General features: G+C 45.7%; 1 protein-coding gene across 1 annotated transcript; it reads right to left on the bottom strand.

The window, feature by feature from the left end:
• Positions 1-115: 115 nt before the first annotated feature.
• tut7 (terminal uridylyl transferase 7) lies at positions 116-19403 on the bottom strand. Its single transcript, XM_031571063.2, has 30 exons — positions 19277-19403; positions 17949-18283; positions 17237-17358; positions 16883-16993; positions 16064-16241; positions 15774-15862; positions 15070-15121; positions 14421-14490; positions 14117-14243; positions 13904-14023; positions 13040-13168; positions 12602-12779; positions 11869-12277; positions 10272-10548; positions 9580-9730; positions 9206-9292; positions 8628-8728; positions 8444-8501; positions 7575-7678; positions 6737-6826; positions 6143-6256; positions 5931-6008; positions 5417-5594; positions 4732-4779; positions 4283-4374; positions 4016-4131; positions 3502-3656; positions 2099-2181; positions 1865-1937; positions 116-1679 (listed from the first exon to the last, which is right to left on the bottom strand). The coding sequence occupies exons 3-30, from the start codon at positions 17324-17326 to the stop codon at positions 1615-1617; spliced, it is 3423 nt and encodes a 1140-aa protein (XP_031426923.1). The 5' UTR covers positions 17327-17358; positions 17949-18283; positions 19277-19403; the 3' UTR covers positions 116-1614.
• Positions 19404-19677: the final 274 nt, after the last annotated feature.

Below are 19677 nucleotides of genomic sequence, written 5' to 3'. Positions count from 1 at the left end.
TTGACAGCTGTCTGGACCAATATCTAATGTTTAATTCTCCAGCAAAAACACCATGACGTAAGAAACAGTTGTGCAACAAAAACTTCGGAGGAAATCAGCATAAGGTCACCTTAGATCTTGGACGAAAATGTAGATGTTTTTAATATTCAATACCGACAGTTCAATAGCATCATCGAAGTTTATACAAAATAGCTGTACAAATCATAAGAGCTAATGGACAAACCTATAAACGAGCCCATTTAACAGCGCACATATTTCGTTCAGTACCATGCACCCACGTAAGGTTATGAAAGCTACGCTAGATGGTGCTGAGCGAACGGCTAATTTACTAATATAAATTCAGCATACGGACATGGACATGGATCTCGGTGCTCATGATGGCACTATAATAATACTTAGGTCATATTACCATACAATAGCATTATTTTTAAATCGCATTGCCATCGTCTCCAACAAACCGTCCATCGCGTTCATGTGGTAATGATGACTCCCCAAGACTCTAAAATTCACAGATTAAGATATTTGCTTCCCAAATACGATCCGAACAGGAAGTTCCTTAAAGAAAATGTATTTGAGTAGCAGCAAATTCAGCAGTACACGTAATAAAATCATAAACAAGAATTTAAGAAAAACTCACTTGGCAAATAAAGCTGCATGCCCAAACCCCTCTCTCAGACACATTCAGTTGTCTCTGTGCTCTGTACAATTTATCTCAAACAAGTGACACACACACACACACACACACACACACACACACAATAGCACACATTCAACATATTCTCACAACAGACCCACACTGGCCTGCTAACACACTCACAAATGCATTCTCATTCATACCTGCACAGAGCACAGGCTCCTCAGTGCAGAAGGGACACAGACAGCAGAGGTTTGACAGTGTTTATGACAAACAAAATGTCTAATTAAAAGATAAAAAACAATAAATTAAAAAAAGCTGTGGCGTTAAAGGAACATCATGCAACACCATGATTCTGTGCTTTTAAAAAACGGAAGGACATTAAAAGGTTCCTCACAGATGGTAGTAAAATGAAGGCGTCTTCGGCACAGGCCGCCTCTCTTTGACAAAGCCAAACTAAGCTAAAGTACTGGCCGTGCCTTTTTTAACACAAACATATCCGACAGCCACAGCCTGCCTTTCCTGGGGCATGAGCTCTCTGAGCCTCTAAATTCATCTGTACAGGCACACATCATCTGTAGGCTACTATTTTAGAGGGGCGTTGTGGCATTCGACTGCCATTACTGCTAGCGTGTAGCCATACATCCATAAACTTCAAGAGGACGCTTAACAACCTGTAACACTCAAATTCAGAGAAGGCCGCTGGCGTGCAGTCCACTTTGACTTTAAGAATACTTGAGTACACGTGTGTGTGTGTGTGTGTGTGTGGCACTGGTGCCTTGGCGACACGTCAGCGCCCAAGGACAAGAGCCTGTGTGCAGCTCAACACAGGACGAGAAACCAACACAAAATGGAGTGGAGAACAGAGATGGGACAGAGCAGAAAGGGCATGAAAATGGAGTGTGTGTGTGTGTGTGTGTGTGTGTGTGGGGGGGGGGGTTGAGTGGTGGGCATCAAATGAGGGAAGCTGCACTTCGCTTTCAGTCCACTGGATTCTTCTTCTGAGCTGCATGGGTCAAGGGCACGTGTCGGCTGGCCAGGTTCCCTGCGAAGAGACACACACACATACACACAACCTTAGGATGTCTATCTTTTGTGTCATTTCAGTGGTAAACTATGTTTTTAGCCTGAAACCACACCTCTGGTGTCCTTGCGTCTTTTATTAATTAGGATTATAATTATAATTATTATTATTATTATTATTATTATTATTAATAGACGGCACCGTACCTGCTTGAGGACCCGACATAACTTTCTTGGTTTTCTTTTTTTTCTTCTTCTTCCCTTCAAGCTGAGGCGAGCCCTGTGGATGAACACAGAGTTGTGTCACATAAGCTGTGTGTCTGGATCAGAACCGCTGGGCGATGGACTTCATATCAAGCAGGAACAGGACCCTCACACACTGATGTCAAGATGTTACATGTATTTCAGGCTCTGTCTTTAAACCTTCTGTTCATCCCCTACCTGCTGCTCTCGCTCTCGAATGATTCTCAGCTGATTGGTGGAGGACGGAAAGGAGTGAGAACCGCCTTCGGGTTTGACACCACCTGAAACAAACAACACCAACAGATAAACCTCTGCAAAAAGCTTAGAGGGAGTGTGTGTGCGAGTGTGTGCATGTGTGTGTGAGTGTGTGCATGTGTAACGTCATAGATACATAAAACATCTGTGTGTGTACTGTGTGTCACTTGGTGTTTTTCTTCTCACATTTAATGTGTATTCCTGGTCAGACAGACTCTCTCATACATCTATGTCATATGTAAATGCTTGTATCCAGTCTGTATGGACAGGCTTGCATGCCTGTGTGTGTGTGTGTGTGTGTGTGTGTGTGTGTGTACCTGATCTGTAGTATGGACAGGCTTTCTTTACGTGTGTGTGTGTGTGTGTGTGTGTGTGTGTGTGTGTGTGAGACAAAACAACAACAACAACACAACAAACACTCCACAACACAACAGCAAGAAAGTCCCTCCTGAACATTAAACAGGCAAGACAAAACAACACTGGACTGGACTGAGACTGCAGGGGAAGTTGGCGTGCCTTGACTTTGCTGACCACTCTGTCTCTCATACAATGTATAGGAATGCTGCTGTAGGAGAGGACATCCTCTGCTTTACTGTTAAAGCCAGACTACAGGTGTTGCCAACTAATTACAATCTAGCATTATGGTACCCTAACACTGTATAATGCACTCTAATCCCAACCAACATTTAGAATCCATTGCTCATATTGTTAATGGCTGCAATAAGTACAAAGGACTTTATACTGCACGCCATGGCCGCATTGTCGACCTCATTTCTAGTACTGTTAAGGGAGTATTCCCCCCCAATGTGTCAATGTACAAACACTCCCGTATAATGCCAGATTGGTTTAACAGCTCTGATGATGTGTTCTGCAACATCCCTAACACCCCTGATGTTGTTTTCTTGGACAAGGTTAAAAGGGAGGTAGTAGTCCTTGAGGTAGCCTGTGTCTATGACCTCTATATGGACATAGCCTTCCTTGACAAGTTGACCAAATACCAGCCCATTGTTGCTAAGATGAGAGACCTAGGCTATACATGTAAGATGGTAGTATTGATATTTGGAAGCCTGGGGCATGTCCATAAGCTTTCGGTCAGTGGGCTACGACTGGCAGGACTTAGTAAGAGACAATCAAAACAACTAGCAAAGTTCTGCTCTGTATCAGCTGCTATAGGTAGTCTTGCTGTTTGGCGTAGGAGATGTTTCTTGTACCCATGAGTCACTAAGCTGTATTCAACCTCTGAGAAATGTTTGAATCCTTTCTGTACAGAATATGATTGGTGGATTCAAATAAATTATTTAAATGTGTGTGTGGGTGTGTGTGTGTGTGTGTGTGTGTGTGTGTACCTGGTCTGTAGTATGGACAGGCTTTCTTCACATGCGTGGTGGCTCCACAGATGAAGCAGCGCTTCTGCTCTTGTTTGCGCAGACGGTCGTACTCCTTCATGTGTCTTTCTTGGTCTGTGTGCTCCCAGTCATCACCACCACGCCTGCTACGGGTCCTACACACACACACACACACACACACACACACACACACACACACACACACACACACACACACACACACACACACACACACACACACACACACACACACACACACACACACACACACACACACACACAGTTATACAGCACATCCTCATGTCATGTCAAAGTGCCTGCAACTAGCACACGTGTACGCACATGCACACAAACACTTATGCTATGCCGGTTGGGGATAGGCTACATGCTACTCCAGTCTAAAAAACATTTATCCATGTTAGGATTCATTGGTTAACAATGATAGTAAATCAAAAGTGAGATTATGTGGCTGAAGCCAGAAACATATAAATACAATAGTCCACAGGGGTAGTACTTCTTGCGGATGGGGCAGTCCTTCACGAAGTGTCCTATCTTCCCACAGATGCGGCAGCAGCGGTCGTTAGGGGCAACCTCCCCTTCGGTCAGCACCTCAGGGTCATAGAAGTACTCCTGCAGATGATAAACAAGCATACTCTGTGAAGATACTCCCCCGAGAGATCAGCTCTGGCTTCAAAATGCTAAATCAGCTCATCTTAGGAAGTAATAAGACCCTTGATTCAAGAGACGAATGTATAGAGCACAACAGGGCTGGATAACTCACCATCTTGTCTGGGTACTCAGGGGGGAAGGTGTTGACAGGCGTGCCAAAGACCCGTCGGCCATTGATGAAGGCTTTCATGATGAAGTTGATCACTGAGGAGGAGAAGGATATGAACATTCTTTCTTGCCACAAGAACCTAAATAACTGGAGCTGTAAAATCTACAATGACAACACTGCAGTTTTAGGTCCATGCGTGTGTGTGTGTGTGTGTGTGTGTGTGTGTGTGTGTATTCGTGTGTGTGTTTGTGTGTGTGTGTGTGTGTGTGTGTGTTTGTTCGTGTGTGTGTGTGTTTGTTCGTGTGTGTGTGTTTGTTCGTGTGTGTGTGTGTGTTCGTGTGTGTTTGTTCGTGTGTGTGTGTGTGTTCGTGTGTGTGTGTGTGATCGTGTGTGTGTGTGTGTTCGTGTGTGTGTGTGTGATCGTGTGTGTGTGTGTGTGTGTGTGGTCATACTTCTCCTTGACAGGCCTCCTCCCAGGTTATGGTGTAGGTCAAAAGGATCTGAGGAGAAACACAAATATACAGAGACATTACCTTCATTATTAAACACAAATATACAGAGACATTACCTTCATTATTAAACATTAAGATGAGCTCAGATTAAGAACATTACAGAGATGAGAAGAGAAACAAGGAGAGGAGGGAAAAAACAGAGGAGAAAAAAAACAAGCAAAGAAACCGGTAGACCAAGAAAAAGTTTATGTGTTCAAGTGAAGATGTTACCTTCGATGGCGATGTATTTGGAAAAGTCTACGTGTTCGAGTGAAGATGTTACCTTTGATGGTGATGTATTTAGAAAAGTCTACGAGTTTGAGTGAAGATGCTACCTTCGATGGTGATGTATTTGGAAAAGTCTACGAGTTCGAGTGAAGATGCTACCTTCGATTGAGATGTATTTGGAAAAGTCTACGAGTTCGAGTGAAGATGCTACCTTCGATTGGGATGTATTTGGAAAAGTCCACGTGTTCGAGTGAAGATTCTACCTTAGATGGTGATGTATTTGGAAAAGTCTACGAGTTCGAGTGAAGATGCTACCTTCGATGGTGATTTATTTGGAAAAGTCTACGTGTTCGAGTGAAGATGCTACCTTCGATGGTGATGTATTTGGAAAAGTCTACGAGTTCGAGTGAGTTGCTACCTTCAATGGTGATGTATTTGGAGGTCCACTGCTTCTGGAAGGGGGAGAGTGTGTCCTTCTGGCGCACGCAGATAACGTGCTCCTTGAAATCAAAATGTTCCGTGTAGAACCTCAGGAGCCCGAGCCACAGCTCACCCACACTCTCACGATTCTGCCCGTATGACGGCCAACGGCGTGGCTGCCACACACACACACACACACACACACAAACACAAAAACAAACATTAACACGGGCATTTTTCGACCCTTTTCAACTCCCGCGGTTTTCACGATATCGATTGCGACAATAACAGGTCCATCTTAATGCTTTGTAGCGTGCTTTTACTCAGTAAATTGATATGTCCGCTAGTTTTCTTTCATTTCGCATTTCGCGGTAAAATTATGTACCGAACATTTGTGCGTTCAAAGTAGCTGACCACTAGAGGAGGAATAGCTTGAGAATCACAGATCCAAGTAATATTATCAAACACTTCACCAGTGAATAAAGATGAGAATAATAATAACAATCACTCACCAGATCCTTCAGATCACTGAAGAAGTAAATATTCCATCCCTCCACAAGAACCTCAGGCTTTGTCTGGCCATCATAGATCTAGTCACATGGTCACATTCAGAATCAATTTCAATACTACAATCTGTGATCTATATATATGATATATATATCTATATGTGCATCGGTGTCCTCAGGTGTTGCTCACGAATGGCTGTGTTTGAATGAGCGCATACCTCCTGCAGCACAGGGATGACAGGCGGCTCTCTCTGCTGCAGGTAAAACAGCACCATCAGGGTGTACGCGTAGGACGAGAGACTGCCCCGCGACGCGTCCCCTATGTCACACACCTGCACGCGTACACACAACACAAAACACATAAACACACAAATAAACACACAAAAAAACACAATAGTCAGCACTTGATTAATACAGGGAGTGAGAGCTGAGGGAGTGCAAGGGGAAGAAACATGTGTGTGAGGAAGTCTGCAACTTGGTGAAGAGAGAGGGAGAGAGAGAGAGAGAGCGAGGGAGAGAGAGAGAGAGAGGGAGCGAGGGAGAGGGAAAGAGAGAGACATGTGTGTGAGGAAGTCTGCACCTTGGTGGAGAGAGAGAGAGAGAGAGAGAGAGAGAGAGAGAGAGAGAGAGAGAGAGAGAGACATGTGTGTGAGGAAGTCGGCACCTTAGTGAGAGAGAGAGAGGGATAGAGAGGGAGAGAGAGAGCGAGGGAGAGAGAGAGAGGAGAGAGCGAGGGAGAGAGAGAGAGAGAGCGAGGGAGAGAGAGAGAGAGAGAGAGAGAGAGAGAGAGACGTGTGTGAGGAAGTCTGTACCTTGGTGAAGACCTTCATGGTGTAGCAGAGCTGCCGCACGCGTGGGTCAATGGAGGCATAGGACGCCAGCAGCTCAGTGTTGTGCAGCCCCTACGAGAGAGAGATGCAGGGAGAGAGAGAGAGAGAGGGAGGGAGGAGAGAGAGGAGAGGAGAGGAGAGGGGGATGATGAAAAAGTGATGAGTAATAAAGCAGATACACAGATGATCTCCCGAAATTAATTATCATTGTCATTAATTGAAAAAGCTAAATATGTTCAAATGCAGACACAACACATATCCGTGTCAACATGGATCCTCAGGTTCAGGACCTGGCAGGACTAGAGCAGCATGTGGCACGAGTCAGAGTGACATCATGAGTCAGAGTGACATCATGAGTCAGAGTGACAGCAGTGTCATGAGTCAGAGTGACATCATGAGTCAGAGTGACATCATGAGTCAGAGTGACAGCAGTGGTATGAGTCAGAGTGACATCATGAGTCAGAGTGACATCATGAGTCAGAGCGACAGCATGAGTCAGAGTGACATCATGAGTCAGAGTGACATCATGAGTCAGAGTGACAGCAGTGGTATGAGTCAGAGTGACATCATGAGTCAGAGTGACAGCAGTGGCATGAGTCAGAGTGACATCATGAGTCAGAGTGACAGCATGAGTCAGAGTGACATCAGTGGCATGAGTCAGAGTGACATCATGAGTCAGAGTGACAGCAGTGGCATGAGTCAGAGTGACATCATGAGTCAGAGTGACAGCAGTGGCATGAGTCAGAGTGACATCATGAGTCAGAGTGACATCATGAGTCAGAGTGACATCATGAGTCAGAGAGACAGCAGTGGCACTCACCAGCCTGTTGTAGAGGCTGATGTCTCCCTCCAGGCCAGTTTTAACATGGCAGAACTTCACAATGGGCACTTTGGCTGTGATGATGGGGATAATGTTCTTCAGACCTAGCAGAGGCAAAGATTGAGAGAGAGAGAGAGAGAGAGAGAGAGAGAGAGAGAGAGAGAGAGAGAAGGAGAGAGAGAGAGATAAGGCGAGACACAGAATACAGGTAGAGAGAGACAAAAGGAGAAAGAGAGAGTAAAGGTTAATAATAATAATAATAATACTTTATTTATATAGCACCTTTCATGCAAAAGAATGCAGCTCAAAGTGCTTTAAGAGGGGGGGGGGGGGGGGGGGGGTCAACAAAAGAAGATTTCAACTGATTTTCACAAGGGAAAGTCACTGCACGGAGACCAGTTCAATACAAGGACATGTCTGATCCATGGGTCCAGTTCAACACAAGGACATGTCTGATCCATGGGTCCAGTTCAACACCAGGACCTGTCTGATCCATGGGTCCAGTTCAACACAAGGACCTGTCTGATCCATGGGTCCAGTTCAACACAAGGACCTGTCTGATCCATGGGTCCAGTTCAACACAAGGACCTGTCTGATCCATGGGTCCAGTTCAACACAAGGACCTGTCTGATCCATGGGTCCAGTTCAACACAAGGACCTGTCTGATCCATGGGTCCAGTTCAACACAAGGACCTGTCTGATCCATGGGTCCAGTTCAACACAAGGACATGTCTGATCCATAGGTCCAGTTCAACACAAGGACCTGTCTGATCCATGGGCCCAGTTCAACACAAGGACCTGTCTGATCCATGGGCCCACTGCAGCTGATTTAGAGGACAGCAAACTAGTCTAACCGACATCAGTCTTACCTGAGTGTTTGCCAAGAGCTCGAGCCAGGCTGAGGATAATGCTGATGCAGTCCAGCCCCTGAGAACAGACACACACACACACACACACACACACACCCATTGAAACGTGTGTATTGTTCTTAAGGATGGCACATAGCCGAAGGTTTGTTTATGTGTAAATGTGTGTAAATGTGTGTGTGTGTACCATAGCTGTGTCCTGGCCCTCAAGCACCATGCAGATGTCCAGGTCACTCTGCTTAAAGCCAAAGCCGTTCTTGGACGAACCGAAGAGCTTCAGACGCGCTCCTATCAAACAGACACAAACACACGACATGATACAGCTTGGATGAGCTGAAGCGCTGTGATACATTAGACACACATAACTTACAGATAGAAAAAGCAAAAGGATTGCAATGATACAAACAGCTTCATGTTAAGTATGTGAAACCTTTCGTCCCCTTTCTCCTGTTGCGTCACTCTATTCATCTTCTGTGTGAAGTGGTAAATGGACTGCATTTCTATAGCGCTGTTCTACTCATAGAGCACTCAAAGCGCTTAACAGATTAATGCCTCAGACATCTACCCATTCACACACAGACAGCAGTGGCTACTATCTAAGGTGCCAACCTGCACATCAGGAGTTCAGTGGGGTTCAGTGTCTTGCTCAAGGACGCTTCGACACTTGTTGAGGAGGAGTCGGGATCAAACTAGCAACCTTCCGATTGCTAAACAACTCCTCTACCTCTCCTGAACCACTGTGGCCCGGTGACCATCACCTCTTACCTTCTATGTGGCGTCTGATGAAGGTCTCCAGGTCCTGGAGGATGTGTTCCCTCACCTGCACCTCGAGCTCATCTGGCCCAAAATCCACTGAACGTACAACAAGAGCACACACAAGCACTCTTGAAAAGGGACTTTCAATTATGCAGCAAATGTAAACACCAATGTTTCAATGTGCCGCTAACAATGATCGATGTCCTCAATATTCGCCTCCATAAAAAACAGGACAGGCAGTACTACCTATGTGCTACTTTAACACGGTATAACCCTGAAAAACATTGTCCACAAACATTAAGAATCATACACATCGACATCTGGCTGTACCATAAGGGTCTGAAAGCCATGAAAGTGTGTGTGTGTGTGTGTGTGTTACTCACTCTGGCACTGCTCACACACTTGATCAATGACCTTGAGGAACTTTGGGGTCATGGCGGGAAGAGGCTTCATCTCCACCTTCTTAAAGTCCTCAGGACAGTCGGCCTTCAGGTGGCCATCTCGCTTACACAGGCTACACACCAGAGTGGGTTTCTACCGCACAAAAAAGCATGTGTGAGTGTGTGGTGAGCGTAAGTGTGTGTGTGTGTTGAGAGCAAGTGTGTGTGTGTGTGTGTGTGTGTGTGTGTGTTGAGAGCCAGTGTGTGTGTGTTGAGAGCAAGTGTGTGTGTGTGTGTTGAGAGCAAGTGTGTGTTGAGAGCAAGTGTGTGTGTGTGTGTTGAGCGCAAGTGTGTGTGTGTGTGTGTGTGTGTGTGTTGAGAGCAAGTGTGTGTGTGTGTGTGTGTGTGTTGAGAGCAAGTGCGTGTGTGTGTGTGTGTTGAGAGCAAGTGCGTGTGTGTGTGTGTGTGTTGAGAGCAAGTGCGTGTGTGTGTGTTGAGAGCAAGTGTGTGTGTGTGTGTGTGTGTGTGTGTTGAGAGCAAGTGTGTGTGTGTGTGTGTTGAGAGCAAGTGTGTGTGTGTGTGTGTTGAGAGCAAGTGCGTGTGTGTGTTGAGAGCAAGTGCGTGTGTGTGTGCGTGTGTGTGTGTTTGTTGAGAACAAGTGTGTGTGTGTGTTTCTGTTTGTGGCGCTCACACACCTTGCCCAAGGTAAACGCCTGCTTGGTGAAGTGGTAGCTGAGGCCATTCAACAGGGCGGATCTCTTCTCGGCGCTGCCATATTTGGACGGGGTGAGGGAGTGTGGGCGGGGCAGAGGGGTGGAGTCAGCAGGGGAGTCCTCCTCTGAGAGGGGCGTGTACTCCTCTTCCTCTTCTGGCTCCTCTTCCTCCCCCTCAGAATCGGACGGATGCTCCTCACTCAGCTCTTCAAGAACAAACTGCTCCTCTTCTTCAGCTGTCGAGTTAAATGGCTCCCACCTCCAAACACAAACACACACACACACACACACACACACACACACACACACACACACACACACACACACACACACACACACACACACACACACACACACACACACACACACACACACTACATTACAGCAATGTTATATGCTGTGCACTTGATATGGGCTACTAATCCGATGCTATTGGTATGGTATTTGTCTATGTACCACCATGTTAAATTGATGAGAACAACATTCAGATGAATTATCAAACAATTGTATATATTACCCTTTTATTGCTTTTATAAATCAATCATGGTCAACATGGTTGGCTTTTTTGACAATTTTTTTTTACAAAAAAAAAACAGATTTCTACAAAGTAGTGTCAATTAAATAAAAATATGTCATGTAAAATAAGTGATTGCATAAATATTCACCCCCTTTAAAGTGACTGACCTAATTCAACAGAGGTCCAGCCAATTGGTGCTAGTAGTGTCACAATTAGTGAAATATGGATCACCTGAGTGCAGTGAACGTGTCTCAAGTGATTGTAGAATAACGACACATGTCTGGAAGGTCCATTCTCTGGTTAATCAGTATTACTGGCTACCATTACACCATGAAGACAAAAGAACACTCCAAAGCAGCTCAGAGAAAAGGTTATTGAAAGGTATATGCTTCTCGGCAGCCGGCCCCGGAAGGCTTGTAAAGATGGAGGGTAAAATGAAAGCAGCAAAATATAGGGAAATCTGTCTGCAAAAGAACTACAGCTTGGGAGAAGATTTATTTTCCAGCAAGACAATGATTTAAAGATAAGAAGGTGAATGTTCTGGAGTGGCCGAGTCAAAGCCCAGACCTGAATCCAATAGATTGTCAAAAAAGCCAACTTATATTGACTATGATTGATTTATAAAGGCAATAAAAGGGTAGAACATCCAGTCAAAAAAATACTTTTTTTATTTCTCTATGTCTATGGTGTGTTTGCTCTAAGGGGGGTCAGGCCCTGGGCTCTGTAAAGCGCCTGGGGACAGTTTTATTGTTTTGGCACTATATAAATAAAATTGAATTGAAATTGAATTGCAGGCCATTGTAAGCGTGTGTGTGTGTGTGTGTGCGTGTGTGTGCGTGTGTGTGTGTGTGTGTGTGTGTGTGTGCGTGTGTGTGCGTGTGTGTGTGTGTGTGTGTGTGTTGGAGTGTGGATGTGTAGCCCAAGCCTGGCTCTATAGGGCACGATAAGGGTGTACTGCACCCCAAAATTAGGATTGCACCCCCTGGAGACATAAGTCTACCTCCTCACTAGTGCCGGGTGCTCTCCTAGTGACTGTTGTGGATCTGGCGCTGTTGGGCTCACCTCTTCTCCGCTCGCTGGATGGCCTCTTCCTCCTCAGAGTCCTCCTCCTCCTCACTCTCGTCTTCCTCCAAAAGGTCGGAGGATTCCTCATCATCCTCGTGCTCCTCCACCGCGCACTCTGAGTTCTTCCGTCTCCTCCTGGTGACCTCGGAGGTCACTCTGACGTTCCTGACCCCTGACTGGACGTGATTTAGACCGTGGCCGATCTTTGGTTTGGCCTCCCCGCTGGCTTTGCGAGGGGTTGAGCTCTGCTTAGGACTCGGCTGGCTCTGTGGCTTGTGATTGGCCGCCGGGCGGGTGGGACGGTTGCTGAAGTACTTGTAGGTGGTCTTGAGGCAGTGGACGAAGTAGTCGAACATGGGCTGGCTGATCATGGTACGTGCCACGTTCCTCCCCACCGCGAAGGGATCTGGAAAACCAAAAACAAAAGTTCGAGTTTAAACCCCAGCAATCCATCCCTCAGGGGGAGAACCACACCACTCCTCATGAAGGGTTCATACCACAAAACACACCTCAAATTCAAACCCTACCACACAAACTAGGCTTTGATCCAAACACAACGGAGGGTTGAAGCTAATACTCAGACTACTTGTGGGTCTAAAATAGACCACTTCCATTATGCCAGGACTTTGCCTTATTCATCTCCTGCTGTGTACACAGTTATGAACAGCTGGAGCGTTTTTCCAGGGCTCCGGCGGTGGAAGCGCTGTGGAGAGTGAGGGAGTGAACTGACCCTCGATGGCGATCCTCTTGCGGGGCCAGTCCTTGATGTCTCGCCACAGGGGGGAGCTGGTGCGCACGCTCAGCACGCGATCCTGCAGCTGGAAGTCCAGCGAGTAGAAGCGCAGGAGCTCAACCCACAGCAGGCCCACTCCTGCCTCACGGCTGCTCTCTGCAAACACCAGCGGAGCCTGCACACACACACACACACACACACACACACACGCACACACACACACACACACAAGCACACACACACACGCACACACACGCACACACACACACAGAGTCAGGAATAACAGAGAGATACTGGGGTCCTCACAATACCAAAATTATGAACTTAGCGAATACACTGCCTAAATAATCTTCAAAACTGATTAGTGTGAAACCAGACTGGGATTTAGCTGGTGTGTGTGTGTGTGTGAGAGTATGTGTGAGCTAATAGCCTTACCTTCCCGCGCTTCTGCGTGTTCTCAGATGGGACCTGTGTGTCTGTCTGGGGAGGACTGAAGACCCAGAGCACCTCCTGGTCCTCCACGGCTGTAAAAGAGAATCCTCCTAGTTGCCCAACTGAGTACTCCTACGATAGAAAGAGATGGGGGGGGGGGGGGGGGGATAAATGTAAATTATACATTTAGTGTAAAATATTATTTCCCACATTATATATTTTTATTTAACTGCTCATTACAGAATCAGAAACAACAAATCGGTGGCTTTGACACTGTGCATTTAAGTAATTGTAATTCTTACAATTACTTTGTTTAAATTACTTAAATGCACAGTGTCAAAGCCACCGATTTGTTGTTTCTGATTCTGTAATGAGCAGTTAAATAAAAATATATAATGTGGGAAATAATATTTTACACTAAATGTATAATTTACACTAAATGTAAATTATACATTTAGTGTAAAATATTATTTCCCACATTATATATTTTTATTTAACTGCTCATTACAGAATCAGAAACAACAAATCGGTGGCTTTGACACTGTGCATTTAAGTAATTTAAACAAAGTAATTGTAAGAATAAACACAAGGCATGCACTTTTTAAACACTGTGTGCAAAATTTTTAAGAAAAAGACCACGGTTAGAAAATCGCGTTCTATCATATCGCGATTAAATAGCAAATGCAATTAATCGTTCAGCCCTAATGGAAAGGTGCTGATGTGCTCGGGCAGGAGGCCAAAGTTCAGTCTGAGATAATGAGACACACACAGAGACACACACACACACACACACACACACACACACACACACACACACACACACACACAGAGACACACACACACACACACACAGCATCTAGGTCTTACTGTGCTCTCCAGGAACGCAGGCAGCAGGGTGTCTTTGCGTTGCTGCAGGAAGCAGATCACCATGAGAGCCAGGCTGTACGGGGGCAACCCCCCCTCGTCCACACAGTCCACGTGGCACACCTAACACAAACAAACACATACAAAGATTGCTCAAAAAAAGTCTCACCTCTTAGTCCCATTTGGGGTTAAAGGTCGTGGGGATCGGTGACTCACCGTAGCCCAGCGCCTGAGGCCCAGCACCAGTGGCAGCAGACGTGGCTCCCCATTGGCCAGTGCAGACAAGAACTGCGTCGTCAGACAGGCGCTGTCATTTCCTGCACTCACCCTGCACAGCAGAGCACTGAGAACACCAAAATGAGTCCGATTAGGCCAATCACAGCAAAGCAGAGCACACAGAAAACTACATCTCCCAACTTCCCATGTGTACAAAAAAAAAAAAAAAGATATTACATGAGCGCAGGTTAATGCACAGGGTGATAGACGTTTCCAGCATAACTTTCTCAGAGAGTTTACACACCTCTGCTTCTCTCGGCACACAACCACTGGCACCCGTGTGTAGAAGTCTGCCTGGACCTCCACAAACGTGGCTGCAGAATGGGCACACAAACAAACAAACAACACATTTAAACACAAACAAACAACACATTTAAACACAAACAAACGTGGCTGCAGAATGGGCACACACATGAGAAATAGGTCAAAGCACATGGAACAGAAACATGAGGGTCTTCCAAAACGCACATTTCAAAACTAATCCATAGTGTGACCTCATAATCTACAGGATCTAAATTATGACCCCCCCCCCCCCCCCCCCCCCACAGAAGTGGAGACCAGACAGACAGACAGACAGACAGACAGACAGACAGACAGACAGATAGATAGACCTGTATGTAAGATATCAGGCAAAAAGTCAGAGCTCAACTCAAATTACTCAGCTCAGTTCAGCTTTAGGAATCACCCTTGAGTGTAGGGCTACGGCTCAGGCCACGGGTAACCAAATATATATATACAAATATATATAAAAACAAATATATATATATAAATACAGATGTAAAGATTTCACTGGAAGGACTCAACCAGTAACATGGAGAACATGTATGCAGAATTCAACAAACTCACTCATGTCAGTCGTATGCAATCCCACAATCCCGTTTACAGATACTCACAGCATTTGGATAGGGTCTCCTGTACAAGCAGCAGAACATCGGGCTGGTGCATCTGTGAATACAGTCAATCACAACCTGAATCCAACAATAGCACGATGTTAACAAAACAATGAGCATCACCACAAACAACAACAAGCGCACAACCAACCTACTGCCTGTACGCAAACCAGACTAACGGAGTTCTCAAAGGCAGAATCGAAAACAGAATCGAGAGGTTCAGTATAAAACTAGTTCATGTGCTTTTTAAGAACCTAGAATAGTTCTGTTGCAGAGAATCCTTGACCTCCTCCCTGCTGGCCTGGGAGTTCTGACAGGAGGACTCGAGAACAGCTCAGTTGTGACAGAAGGACTCTAGAACAGCTCCGTTCTGACAGGAGGACTCTAGAACAGCTCCGTTCTGACAGAAGGACTCTAGAACAGCTCAGTTCTGGAGTTCTGACAGAAGGACTCTAGAACAGCTCAGTTCTGACAGAAGGACTCTAGACCAGCTCAGTTCTGACAGAAGGACTCTAGAACAGCTCAGTTCTGACAGAAGGACTCTAGACCAGCTCAGTTCTGACAGAAGGACTCTAGAACAGCTCAGTTCTGGAGATGACAGAAGGACTCTAGAACAGCTCAGTTCTGACAGAAGGACTCTAGAACAGCTCAGTTCTGGAGTTCTGACAGAAGGACTCTAGAACAGCTTGGTTCTGCCTGCTACTCACGCTGGACGAAGCCTGGATGTCAATGTTGACGTCGGAGTCTTTGAAGCCAAACCTAGAGCAGGAGGATCCATACAACCTGAGTTTACTCCCTGCAAACAGACACATAAAGTCCAAGTTACCCATCACAAAATAAAACACAACAAATATGTAGATTGATGATACTCTGTGAGTGTGTATGACCTATGCTTGTGTGTGTGTGTGTGTGTTTGTGTGACAAGCTTAATCGTGTGTGTGTGTGTGTGTGTGTGTGTGTGTGTGTGTGTGTGTGTGTGTGTGTGTGTCAAGCTTACCTGGCAGCACGTGAGCGATAACTGACTGCATCAGGGCTAACACACCATGCCGCACCTGCACGTCCTCTTCACTAAGCCCCTCCCCCACAGCCACCCCCTCCAGAGCTGAGCCAATGGCAGCAATCTGGTCTTTCCCCGGAGGCGGGATGCTCTTCAACAGGAGCTCGTCGCGCTTCTCCTACAAAAGCACATGGAGGTGAACAGGTTCATGTCAGTCTATTGAGTGGCTTATCCTGTGCAGAATTCTTGAAGTTGCGCAAGGAGTTCTTTCTTGAATGTGTTATTATGTTAAACATTCCCACCTAACAACTCTATCCAAAAGTTCTACTCCACACTGCATCACACACACATTCGGATTGCCAGCCTAACTACTAATTTCTCTGCTAATATGATCAATCTTCTGCCCATTCTATTGATAGGAACGCTATGAGTACATTTAGATCCTCAATATGTTGTCATTATATTTGTACGCTTGCATTCCTGTCTTACCCATCTTCCTTTCTACACCCTGCAAGCTGCATGTATGCCTGATGTACACCTGCCCCATGTAAGCCACTATGATGTAGGTCTGAAGTGTTTGATTGATTCTATGTAGGAATTATCTGACTGCCTCTTCCCTTGTAACTCACCCCATGCTATCCCTCTACCAGATGACACCCCCTTCCCCCCCTCTATAATTTACAGACACCCTATAAATGAATACAATTGAACTGAATGAGACCCACTGCTACTACAATGCAAAGGCAATTCTCAGGTGTGTTTGTGTGTGTATACATAACTTTGAGTCCTTTGAGTGTGTGTGTGCGCGTGTACACTCACCTTGGCCCTCCTCCTGTGCCCGCGGTCTCTCAGGTGTGTGTGTGCCCGAGACACAGAGTCTATCTTTGTGTCACACAAATGGCAGCTGAACCACACACCTTCCTCTGTTCTCTGGAAACACACACAAATCCAAGTTTAAAAAATATAGTTTTCCAAGACCTTGTGCAAAAGACTAGCACACGGTTTGGGCAGGAGACATACAAACATGAAACACAGACACATCTTAGCTGCTTAGAGCTTACTCGAAACAGAGAAATAAATACACTTCTGGAATCACACATGCAGGATACATGGACAGTGTGTGTGTGTGTGTGTGTGTGTGTGTGTGTGCGTGTGTGTCCACAGCTGTCTCACCCCCTGGGTGTCATCCTGCTGCTGGTTTCTGGTCTGTAGCAGCTCTGAGATGGAGGTGGTGGTGTGGTCAATGACCAGCACCATGTCCATGTCTCGTGCGGCTCTGTCTCTCCAGTGCTGTCCTAAAGACAGAAAACAAAAACACACAATCATCAACCCTGCACACAAAAACACACACTCATCAACCCTGCACACAAAAACACACAACATCCTGCAATACTTACTATGAACTGGCACAAGCCATTGCTTCCAACAGTACCCACAGTATTTTGATTATGGCCTTAAGTGCCCTTCTGTCATTTAGTGAAGGCACCAGTATTTAGGAAGCGGTGTTTGTGTGCAGATGCAGAGAGTAATGTTTAAGTAAATGCTGTGTGTCTATGAGACCTACGTGTGTGCATATCTATGTGTCTATGAGAGACCTGCGTGTGCGCATATCTATGTGCCTATGAGAGACCTGCGAGTGTGCATATCTATGTGTCTATGAGAGACCTGCGTGTGTGCATATCTATGTGCCTATGAGAGGCCTGCGTGTGTGCATATCTATGTGCCTATGAGAGACCTGCAAGTGTGCATATCTATGTGCCTATGAGAGACCTGCGTGTGTGCATATCTATGTGTCTGTGAGACCTGCGGGTGTGCATATCTATGTGCATGAGAGTGCTGGCATGATGTCCCTGCACACCTGAGCCACGAGCCCCATGCTTCTCACCTGAAGAGTGCCTCCTCTTACTCCTGCTATGGCCAGTGTCCTGGGGACGCTCTCGATCCCGCCAGTTATCCTCCTGCCGCCGCGGGGAACCCTGGGACAGCCCTTTCTGTTTTGGGCTTATGCCAGGGGCCCAGCCTCCTCCCCTACGGCCCCCAGGACTGAACCCCCCAGGGCTGAACCCCCCAGGGCTGAACCCCCGGGACTGAACCCCATCTCAAATCCCCCCTCCTTTCGTGGGCTCCTCCAGTTGTCCACCTCGTCTAGACCCCGTCCCTGCTGGGAACGCATGCCACGACCAAAGCCCTCCATGTGTGTCTTTTTGTTGTCTGGCGGCCCTGTAATGATAAAAAAAAAAAAACACCTAGTTAAACATGAAATATTAAGAGCTATAATAATATACCAGCTATTGCAACCACATTTAATCAGTAACATTCGACAATGTGGGATGAGAAGTGTATTGTTATTGTGTGCAATGTTATTGTATTTTTTATGGATGATATTTCGTTAGAGGGCCAACAACACAGGAAACGAGACCTCGCGTGCGTGCGTTTGTGTTTGTTTGTTTGTTTGTTTGTTTGTCCTGCAACTCTCTCAATGTATTTCGCAATCTGAAACCTGAACTATGAAAAGCATAAGCAATGTAGTACTGGCTAGCTACCAAGCTAAACATATTTCGCTGTGATGGATCCCAGCACGACTTTAAGTTGTATTCAGTAACTTCAATACTAGTTAGCTAGTTACTACAAAGAACATAGCATTTAAACCAGCTCCAACTCGGATTCATACCATTGTGTGGAGACTTGACAAAAGCGAGACACCACTTGCTAGCTAGCTAGGTTAGCATAACTGGCACACAGAGAACTAAAGCCAGTATTTGGGCTCACTGCCAGGTCTACTGTCAACCTGAGCTCTGAAAACTGACAATCTTTTGCTTTTATTTGTGAACCCCATAGCTAGTGTTTTAGTAATTGGTGGCGAATTCTTGTTGGAAGCAAACACAGGATAGCTTGCTACAATCCAGTTTCACTGGTAGCAACAAGCACAACTGTGACATAAATTGCTAACTGAAACGTGGTGTGCATTACACCAAGAGGTGTATTCTGGAGTATAAACACTCCAAATGATGGAAGTTAGTTCAGTTGGCAATTGACCCCGTAAAATATTGAACAAATTAACTGAGGGCATACACGAGGAATAGCTAGCTAGTTAGTTAGCTCCCAGCTAGCTTTTCGCAAGTAACAAGCCGTGTTGATTAGCCAGTAGCAAACTTTTAATTCATTTGACACGGCATTGAAGGCAATTTAACAATCAGAATCCGTTGATAGTACCTGAAGTCTTTACATCAGCATTATGTTGGTGGCACTCAGATGGTTTTGAGATCACTGGTCCGACCCAAAGCCCTCTACGCTTTGCCTACAACTCGATCAGAGCAGTGACGTGTAGGATTTCAACGGGATTGCGTTAGCCGACTTCCGTTTTCTATAAGAAGCAACAAAGATAAATTGACAAAGTCCGATGATCTTTGAATTGTTGATGTGTTTTAAAATACTGTTTCGTATTTTTTTTTTCACATTTCTCTGATGTGCACTATATATATGTGGGTTACTAAAAAAGTTGTACTAATAACTAATGCGCCTAAATTGTAGTAAGCTATTGATTTTATTGATTGACAGGCAACAGTCAGATTTCATCCAGGGGAAAAAATGCATGGTGTAAAGACGAATTTCTT

The sequence above is a fragment of the Clupea harengus genome, chromosome 7 (genome assembly GCF_900700415.2).
Source record: "Clupea harengus chromosome 7, Ch_v2.0.2, whole genome shotgun sequence".
NCBI classification, from domain to species: Eukaryota; Metazoa; Chordata; class Actinopteri; order Clupeiformes; family Clupeidae; genus Clupea; species Clupea harengus.
This window is presented reverse-complemented; position numbering and strand designations above follow the sequence as displayed.

Excerpts from the sequence above, each read along its gene's own strand:
- tut7 (XM_031571063.2), bottom strand. The coding sequence starts at position 17,326 with ATGGACATGGTGCTGGTCATTGACCACACCACCACCTCCATCTCAGAG. Across the intron at positions 12,278-12,601 it reads CAAGAGGATCGCCATCGAGG|ATCCCTTCGCGGTGGGGAGG; the intron begins GTCAGTTCACTC and ends TTGGTTTTCCAG. Across the intron at positions 7,679-8,443 it reads AGCTCTTGGCAAACACTCAG|GTCTGAAGAACATTATCCCC; the intron begins GTAAGACTGATG and ends TGCCTCTGCTAG.